This window comes from Populus trichocarpa, chromosome 9, assembly GCF_000002775.5.
Source record: "Populus trichocarpa isolate Nisqually-1 chromosome 9, P.trichocarpa_v4.1, whole genome shotgun sequence".
NCBI classification, from domain to species: domain Eukaryota; kingdom Viridiplantae; phylum Streptophyta; class Magnoliopsida; order Malpighiales; family Salicaceae; genus Populus; species Populus trichocarpa.
Genome location: NC_037293.2, coordinates 7,485,352 through 7,495,304, shown reverse-complemented (window position 1 = coordinate 7,495,304; position 9,953 = coordinate 7,485,352). Strand labels below are relative to the sequence as shown.

The following is a 9,953-nucleotide window of genomic DNA, read 5'->3' as shown; positions in this document are numbered from 1 at the left end:
AATATAAGAAAATTAATTTTAAATTTAAATAAATTTAAATTTTTTCAAAAACATAATTAAACTACAATATTAAACAAGGATTTATTTTTACACCCAAGATGGACAGGTTGCAGTTTGGACACCTTTCACTGTCTAACAATTTGCATGATATGAATTAATCTCGCTCTCAATCTCAACTGATAATCGTCAAACTTCTGCTTGATTTTATTTTTATTTTTTTAGAGGATAAACTTTGTGTCTTTTCATATTTAACTAAGAAGTTAAAATTGATATGTGGATCCTCACAGTGAATTTCACAGAATTTATTAAATTTATAAATGACCACGAGTAAAAAACAAATTATGCAGATATAAATGGCCACCGAAAGGAGCTGAGAAAAATGAAACGAGAGTTTACGCTAACAAAAATAAAAATGGAAAAACAAAGAAACGATGCCGTTTACAATTGGACATCCCATGCCCAACTGTCTCGAACTCTCGTTTAACGATAACAAAAACAAACCAAGAGATTTTAACAGGCCACCATTCGAAAGAATCTCCATCCACAAAGTCTCTAAAAAGAAAGAAGATATAAAGTAAATACGTGGCTGAGAGGCAAGGAATTTCGCCCTTTACTGAAAATCGAAACCAACAAAAATAAGAAGCCTCTATATTCGTAACTTGCGTTAAACTATAGAAATGAAGAGTGAATAAGAGGGAAAAAAACCAATGGCTTCATCATGTCTGAATTCTTTAATTCTACCACCTTGTTCACTTCCTCGTAGAGTAACAGAGACTTGTGCTTCTTTATCTTCTTCTTATCCCGCGTTAAATCCTACTAGCAGCAGCACAGGAGGAGCCTTGAAGCCTATAGTTATCAATGGAGACCCTCCTACTTTTGTCTCTGCTCCTGGTCGCCGTATTGTAGCTGGTAATTTACTTGTCATCATCTCCCTTTTTGGTTTTGGTGTTTTTGTTTTACTCTGTCTGAGCTTGGTTCTTAGTAGTATCGATACAGTATTGTCATTTTCTGGTATTGGTGAGTTCTTTATATACTTCAGCTTCATGACTTAACGAACTTGAATTGTTGGAAGGCAGTCTTAATGTTGCAATGCAAAATTTGAATCATGTAACAGAAACTAGGTTAGTCCTGATTATTTTTGTTGAACGCACCCAAATTAGTAAGTTTGACTAAATTTTCAGAGAACTGAAACGCATATTTGTATCCATTCTGCATGTTGATATACACTAGTATGAGTGCTGGTAATTTTCATTTATTAACTCAAAGGATAATATACAGATTCTTGATGGTTACTGGAGGATGTATGCTTAACTTAATTGGGGTTTCCCCACTATGGCATTCAAGGTGCCATTTTGCTCGGCTGTGATGTCTTTTGTCATTGAGTCCTATTTTGGAAGGAGATTTGTGAAATGTTTTTGTTAGTTTTGTACAAGTCAAAATTGATTTTTTTTCATTTTTCAAAGCGATAAAAGATATCTTTGTGAAGATTTCATGTGGAGATTGAAGAGAAACAATATAATCTCTATCAATTTATTGTGTTGGCTTTTATGCATGCCATTCATTTACTTTTTCTTCACTGTCTACTTTGACTTGTATTCATAGTTGGAGATGTTCATGGAGATCTTGACCAAGCAAGATGTGCGCTTGAGATCGCTGGCGTACTGAGTTCTGATGGTCAAGATTTATGGACTGGTGGAGAAACCGTATGTCTCTTATTCGTCTAATATGCAGAAAACTTTGAACTACTATTGGTCTACAATTTATGGATTGTAATCTTATATGATATCATTAAGATAACACTATCCTCTTCAAGCTTCTATATTTGTTGTCTAATGTTTTCAAATCCTTATTTGGAAATGTAGGTATTGATTCAGCTTGGAGATGTACTTGATCGAGGTGAAGAAGAGATAGCAATACTGTCCTTACTACGCTCATTGGATATTCAGGCAAAAGCTCAAGGTGGAGCTGTTTTTCAGGTTTGTAGTACTAAAGATGGAAAGAGCTCTGTCATTGAGGCAACATCAACATCATGCTACAGCGACATTTTAAATATTGCACAACAGTATATGAATTAAGGCTTATTGAAGTTCCTTTAGGATTCCTACCTCTTATGTCTCAAGCGTATAATCTTCTGTCATCCTGCAAACTTTTCAGTAATTTGAGTTCAATATATTCATTTTAAAAGATTTCTTGTGAAACTCCAAGATATTATTCTCCTGTAAAAATTTTCTTGATTTATGTTTTAACTATATTATTGTTTTGATAATAGGTCAATGGGAATCATGAGACTATGAATGTGGAGGGAGATTTTAGATATGTTGACTCGGGGGCATTTGATGAATGTTCAGATTTCCTGGCCTACTTGGAAGACCACCAGTACAACTGGGAAAATGCTTTTCTTGGCTGGATTGGAGAGTCTAAAAGGCGGAGAGAAGATCGAAAATTGTCTCAGAATCACTGGGGTCCTTGGAATCTGGTGAAGGTACAAAAATCCTGTCCTTTCAGTTATCAACTGCAGTGAACCTATCTGCTCTCCTTCTGTTCCTCCACAGAAACTCTCTGTCTTTGCCTTTACCTGCATATGGCGCATTTACTGATATCACCTTAAAATATTAGGGCAGAGGCAAAAGGGGGTAATTGCCAGATCAATCTTGTTGAGACCAGGTGGTCCGTTAGCATGTGAATTGGCGCGGCATGCAGTTGTGCTCAAGATCAATGACTGGGTATTCTGTCATGGTGGCCTCCTTCCTCAACATGGTAAGAAATAAAAATAGCAGCATCTCTTCTTGGAAGATTTGGTTGTCATGCTGTTTATGCTTGCTAAGAGATGTGAGATTTTTATCTTTTCTTGTTTGAAATGCCTGATAAGAGTATTGGTACTTCTGCAGTTGCATATGGCGTTGAAAGGATGAACTATGAAGTATCTCACTGGATGAGAGGTTTAAGTGAGGATGATACTAGTCCTAATTTCCCGTTTATAGCCACAAAGGGTTTTGATTCTGTTGTTTGGAACCGCTTATACTCAAGAGACATGCTAGGTTTGGAGGGCTATCAGATTAACCGGGTATGTATCCTTTGATGGTGTGTATTTCTATCTCTTTCTTGTGAGGGAATCAGGCAGTTAAAAATAATATGAAATGAAACGAACTTGTTGCCACTGAAAACTACAACCACTGTTTATCAGAGCATGCATTTGTCTGCCAACTTGATTTGCTTTAGGTTGGATTACTTCGTCTTTGAAGCAAGAAGAAATCATCCTCTTTCAAAATGAGATTTTCTGATGTCGTGTTTTTTTTCCCATTGATTTTTACTCAATTATTGGAGTGAAGCTTGAACTGTGCAATCTTAATACTGTAGTAACTTCTCAGGCTTTTGGAACTAAAAACTGTTTGCTCATCAGATACAATCCGTTCTTGAAGAGACGCTGCAATTGCTTGGAGCTAAGGCAATGGTGGTAGGGCATACTCCTCAAACTACAGGCGTAAATTGGTACTCATCTATACTGTCTTTAGCTAGGTTCCGATTTGCATCATAATATGGCAGCTATTTTTTCCTGGTCGTAGTTCTGAAATTCTGTGTGTTTCTTGCAGTAAATACAACTGTAGCATATGGTGCATCGATGTTGGAATGTCCAGTGGAGTTCTAAATTCAAGACCAGAGGTAATTTGAATTTGGAGTGCCACAATTCTGCTGCATAGAACACGTGAAAACAGAAAAAAGGAAAATTAATTTGCTTCAAAAGATCTTGCACCCAAGTTGAGGAGCCCCTGTAAAGCACTTCTTTGTCATCTAAGCAAACAACGAACCACTTAAAAGGTGATGGATTTTTATTCCTTCACTTCCATTCTTCAGGTGCTTGAAATAGTAGAGAACAAAGCAAGAGTAATAAGGAGCAAAAGGGACAGATTTAGTGAACTTCAGGCTGTTGATTATACATAAAGAGAAGCAAATGAATTGACCAGGTATTGTTCTGAATCAAATTTTCTTGTTTGTTGCTTTATTTCATGCCCCACGTAAAGTAAAATGCTCTGCAAGGACACAGTTCGGCTTTGCAGATTCTGCGTTGGATGGATATAACCATCTGCCGCAATGCTTTTTTGCTTGTAATGTATTTGCTTCTGAAAAGCTGCATTATTTATTATATGCCGTGCAGTGCTGGGCAAGGCCTATACGAAAAAAAACATGAAAATTAGGGTATATCACTTTCAAAATGATGGGGGATTTAAGGGTTCTATTTCTGTTTTATATGTTTGCAGGAATACACCTACCTTGACTTTTTTTGTGGCGGATTCTCTTCCCATTGGTTAAATTGTTTTGTAATTAAAAGAAATAGTTCAACATCAAATCAGCAAAGGAGAAGTGGAAATTCAGACAAAAAGTCCAAAGTAATTACGCGCATAAACGAGAGGATATACGGGGAACCAGCCTTCATATTGTTGTCTACTGAAGTTGGTAAATATTAGTTGTAATAAGATCAGAAGCTGGCTAGTGATGGCCACATAAAAATTGATCTATATCGAGCAAGAATAAGAGCACTAGCAGGCCCTGGAGAACATATCAAGGCAAGACAGACCTGGTCGCCGAGATAATGTCTGGCCTCCCCGTTATTTTCCCTATGGCTCATATTTGTGTCAACAAACGCCATGGTATATGCAATTTATCCACTATATTACTTTTCTTTTTTGGCATTTTGGGTTTGTCGCTGCATTATTCCTCGAGTAAGAAAAACTAAATCAGCTAGTTCTTTATCACCGCATAAATCTAGCAAAATACCGAATGAAGAAAACAAGAGCTTCAAAATTGGAATTCAACTCCTGTTAGCAAAACGAAGCAAAATATTTTGTGTTAAATGATCCATGAACTTGAGGGTACTCAAATTCGATAAGTATCATATCAAGGACTTCAAGTAGGTCATGATATTATTATTTTAGAGGGTAAATTAATTACACGGACCCTCTCAGACTCTCAGTCTCAGTCTCAGAATCGCAAATTACAGATGCTGTTAAGAGGGTTTTTTGTTGGAATTTAGCCAAAATCCTCCTGAGATTTCCTACTCTCGATGAGAAAAGCCTCATTTTAGATGTTCGATAGTTCCGTCAGAATTTTTTTAAAAGTCATTCCTGAGAATTTTATTATTTATTTTATTTTTTGACATGGCCTGGTTCTGATGTTCGAGACCTCTCCAGGTGAAGAGAAGCATTCTCCTTCCTTCTTCCTTGGAACTCTCTCTCAAGTCTCATCGACTCCTCGTTCTCTAGTTTTTCTTAAACGACAATAACAAAGTGAAGTTATGTGCCCTAAAATAAAATGAAGAACACAATATAATGCGAGTGTTTGTTTTTGTGTTGATATTACTATATTTTTTTTAAAAAATATTTTTTTTATTTTAGATAATTTTTTTGTATTTTGAATTGTTTTAATATAAAAATTTCAAAAATAAATTTTAAAAAATAAAATAAAATATTATTTTAATAATTGTTTTTAAAAAAACTAATATCATATTACCAAACAGTATTGGTTGGCTGCTCACTCTGGCTTTGAAGCCATCTCCAACGTCTCTCTTTGTAAACTCCGCTACTAATACCCACACCATTTCACATTATAAAAAACCCAAACAAACAAACACTAAATTCACATGCCAGTATCCTTCACTACCACCACCAACCTCCCTCTTATCCTACGCACACTTCCTTCTTCAACCATGGCTTCTTCTTCTCTCGCTATCCCTTCCGTTTCTCTCAAAACCCTCTCTTTCACTTCCTCTGATGCTTTTAACAAAGGAATTCGAGGATTTGCTCTTAAAAATGGGAACCCATCAATGGTTTTCATGAGCTTGTCAGTTGGATCACAAACTCAAACTGTTGTTGTTGATGATACTTTGTTTCTCGATTATAAGCCTACCTCAGCCTTTTTGTTTCCTGGTCAGGTCAGTCTTTTATTGATTTCTTTTACCTTTCTAATTTTACCTGCATTGGTTAATTCCTAATGTAGGAAATCGTTAGATAAGGCTTGATTGATTTTTGTTTAATTGGGACTGGAATTAAAGATTAAGAGCTAAATTGTTAGTTTGTTGATTAATTAATTAATTGCTACTCCTAAGTCCTAACTAGAGTGGTGTGTTGTTGTTTGTTCTAAGTAATTCAGGGTGCACAAGCTGTTGGGATGGGAAAGGAGGCTCATAGTGTGTCAGCTGCTTCCGAGTTGTACAAAAAAGCCAACGATATATTGGGGTAAGCATTCAAAAAAATTATTCCTTTTTTTTCTCTTTCAGTCAGCTTTAGAAATTCGGCCTGGAATCTATATTCATTGTCTTCGTAAGCATTTGTTGGATGCAGGTATGATCTTCTTGAACTCTGCATCGGTGGTCCAAAAGAGAAGCTGGATTCGACTGTTATAAGCCAGGTACTCCCTCTTTCTGCTATGCAATGTTTACTGCTTTACCTTGGGCTTAATTGTCCTGGCAATAATCAACAGTCATTTATGCCATAAGGAGACAAGCTCACCCGATGCAACATGTATGGTTGTGAAGAGACTCTACTTTGGTGAAAAGATGTCAACATTTTCTTTTAAATTACTAGGTCCCATGTGATAGATTTACTACACCAATCGGCTTGATCGGTTAATCTTATTTTTGAAACTAGGATAAACACTATGTCACGGATCTACACCCTTTTATCTAAATAGCTGCATTAATTTCTGGTGATGTTGATGCTTAGCTGTCATGCACGCGGTGTTATTATCGGTTAAGATTTATAAATGGTGATTAATGGTGAGCATCTGTAACTATCAATGCAGCCTGCTATTTATGTCACAAGTCTAGCTGCAGTTGAGGTGCTCCGAGCTCGTGATGGAGGCCAGCAGATAATTGACTCTGTTGATGTCACATGTGGTCTCAGCTTGGGAGAATATACTGCGCTCGCATTTGCTGGAGCCTTCAGGTGAGCATTTAACTCAAGAAAACAACTGTTGTATTTGCAAACTAAAGCAACTTCATCTAACAATAACTCTAACTGAGTTGAAACAATATTGTGTTGATGTGTTTGCACAAATTGATTTATGAGCTTGCTACCTCCTCCTTCGTATTCATATTTTAATTTATCCTGCATTGAGCCAAGCACTTTTAGATTACAATGCTTATCAATATGATGCTTCTGTTAAAATCCTGTTGTGTCGTACATTTGGATGAGCTCTGCCCAATAGTTGATCTGACTTGCAAATTAGAAGGACCCAGTTATATTCAAACTTAAGTGATGACTACCTCATTTAGGTGAGCTCTGCCCAACATTTAATGTGACATGCAAACTAGATTAATCCAGCAATATTCAAATCTGATCGATGATTGTCACTGCTGGGTGGTTATCTGGTCATTGCTTATGCTGTGTTCTGTGTATCAGATCGGGGCAGATAGAACATCTTCGTATTCATGTTTTAGTTTGTGCACCATTTACTGTTTTCAGAATAAAAGTTTTAATCGCTTACAGATAGTATATGCCTATATGATTCCTGCCTTTTTATATGTCATTGTGTTTATGTATTCACATGTCCTGTTTCTTTGGATTCCATCTTATTATAGCTTCGAAGATGGACTGAAGCTGGTCAAACTAAGGGGTGAAGCCATGCAGGTAATCATAGCTGGCTAAGAGATGGCTATAGTATATGTACCTCGTACTGAGTGTTTCATGACATGTTTTAGTAATAACATTTTCTATGAAACTGCCTACAGGAAGCTGCCGATGCTGCTAAAGGTGCGATGGTCAGTGTTATAGGACTGGACTCTGACAAAGTTCAACAGTTGTGTGATGCAGCCAATCAAGAAGTTGATGAAGCTGATAGAGTTCAGATTGCAAATTACCTATGTCCTGTAAGGTTCCTTTAAATCAGATTCTTTTAGTATCAGTGCCATACTTGGTGTATTTATTAACTTAATGTATGGACTTTGGTATCGAATGCATTTTGGTAGGGTAATTATGCGGTATCTGGAGGTGTGAAGGGAGTAGAAGCAGTAGAAGCCAAAGCAAAGTCATTCAAAGCTCGAATGACGGTAATTTTGTTTCATCATCGTCGTCATCGTCATCATCATCTTTTCACTGTTAATAACCATGATTCCGACTTTTCTCAGGTTCGTTTGGCAGTTGCCGGTGCTTTTCATACAAGTTTCATGGAACCAGCTGTCTCAAGATTGGAAGCTGCATTGGCAGCCACTGAAATCAGACAACCAAGAATACCAGTTATATCCAATGTTGATGCACAACCACATGCAGATCCTGCAACAATTAAGAAGATCTTGGCACGCCAAGTAAACTACTCGTAACTTGCTTCTCCATGATAAAGCAGAGGGAACAATAATTTGATCCTATAAATTCAAACTTGCAGGTGACTTCTCCTGTTCAATGGGAAACAACAGTGAAGACTCTCTTAACCAAAGGGCTGAAGAAGAGTTATGAATTGGGACCTGGAAAGGTACAAATTTATCCCCATCTCATAAATTACAGAACCAGAGTCATGTAGTGGTAACTCATTCTAATCTACACTCTTGAAAATTCCCATCTTACCTAGTTTATTAAAATCATTTTACCAGGTTATTGCTGGCATTTTCAAGAGAATGGACAAGAAAGCTGAAATAGAGAATATCAGTGCATGAGAAGGAAGCTAGAAGCATGCCTCAAGTGGTTCCTGATCAACATAATAGCTGGAGCACAACGTGCACAGGACCTTCATTCCAGTGTATGGTAGTTCAAAATTTCTAGGACCATGATTTGCAACTTCAGTTTTGATTTGAGATTAATTTGTCTCGATGCGCACTAGAAACTATATATTCAGTTTGTCGACTGCGTCAAATAATTATAATGTACGGATTTTCTTTGTACGTGGAGTAGCATTAAAATAACAGTTTAAAGGGAAGAAGGGGTTAAGGCAAAGTGACTAATTATCACCTTATCTCTTTGTGATCTGTATGGAGAGGTTCTATCCAAGCCTGCTTAATAATGTTGCTGGCGTGCCTTGCCACCCTAAATGCAAGAAAATTCTTCTCTCACCCTTTTGTTTTGCGGATGATTTAATGGTTTTTACTAATGGGCTGTGAAATCTGGGGAATTTGCCTGTGAGATATTTAGGTGCCACCCTTATTAGAAAGAAGCTATGATGATTGTAAGCCCCTTATCAGTAAACTTCCTGTCCTAACTCCGCGTTGGGCATCAAAAGGTCTCTTGCTTGAAAATTCAGTTGGTTTCCTCCAAGATACTTAGTATGCAAAACTATTGGTTCCCGTTTTTGTCATCTCATCCAAAGTCATCAGAGGTAGAGCAGAGATGCTATGCATTTCTAAGGGTAAAGAAGGTTTTCGGCTGCAGGGGCAAGTCTCATGGAAAAGTGTTACTCTTCCAAAGCAAGGTGGTGGATTAGGTCGAAAGAAGTGTTGCTCTGTCACTCTTCCTAAGCAGAAGGTGGATTGGCCTCTTTCTAGATCGGATGTATGGTGTGACTTTTTTGTGGTGTTAGCCTGTGATTTTACCGTGAAATCTTTATGTGATCACATCAGGGAGAAGCAAGTGAGAGTTGACTTTCTACCATAAAAGAAAAAGAAAAGGAAAGTAAGAGTAGAGTGGTATTAGGTGGCATGGGGTAGTTTGCACATACCAAGGCATAGCTTCATTGTGCTGTCAGCTATTTTGAATAGGCTCACCATCAAAACAGGCGGGTTAGAACGGGATGGAGCATTAAAAAAAGTCTTGTTTTTCTCTTGCGCTGCTGTCAGAGAGGTATGGAGCAAGGATAAATATTTTACAGGCGTGTTGGAGATAGAGATATTGAGCAGGAGTGTGCAAAGAGGAATCTGCAGAGGAGGTTTTGCAGATATCATCGCAAGGTGGACTTGGTGCTCCTATAATTATGTAATTTGGTGGGAAGGAAATAGGGATCCATGAGGCAAAAAGTTGAACAATCAATGCAATGGG

At 37.4% G+C, this 9,953-nt stretch overlaps 2 protein-coding genes across 2 annotated transcripts; both read left to right on the top strand.

Moving 5' to 3' along the window:
• Window positions 1-583: 583 nt before the first annotated feature.
• LOC7478781 (shewanella-like protein phosphatase 1) lies at window positions 584-4,688 on the top strand. Its single transcript, XM_002313184.4, has 10 exons — window positions 584-909; window positions 1,603-1,703; window positions 1,863-1,976; window positions 2,270-2,482; window positions 2,622-2,757; window positions 2,889-3,064; window positions 3,401-3,489; window positions 3,591-3,660; window positions 3,853-3,962; window positions 4,257-4,688. Exons 1-9 carry the CDS (start codon window positions 708-710, stop codon window positions 3,937-3,939), a joined length of 1,188 nt encoding a protein of 395 aa, XP_002313220.3. The 5' UTR covers window positions 584-707; the 3' UTR covers window positions 3,940-3,962; window positions 4,257-4,688.
• Window positions 4,689-5,532: 844 nt separating this feature from the next.
• On the top strand, window positions 5,533-8,918 carry LOC7478782 (uncharacterized). Its single transcript, XM_002313185.4, has 10 exons — window positions 5,533-5,926; window positions 6,145-6,230; window positions 6,336-6,402; window positions 6,796-6,938; window positions 7,574-7,622; window positions 7,724-7,861; window positions 7,961-8,041; window positions 8,120-8,296; window positions 8,374-8,460; window positions 8,579-8,918. Exons 1-10 carry the CDS (start codon window positions 5,636-5,638, stop codon window positions 8,639-8,641), a joined length of 1,182 nt encoding a protein of 393 aa, XP_002313221.4. The 5' UTR covers window positions 5,533-5,635; the 3' UTR covers window positions 8,642-8,918.
• The last annotated feature ends 1,035 nt before the right edge of the window (window positions 8,919-9,953 follow it).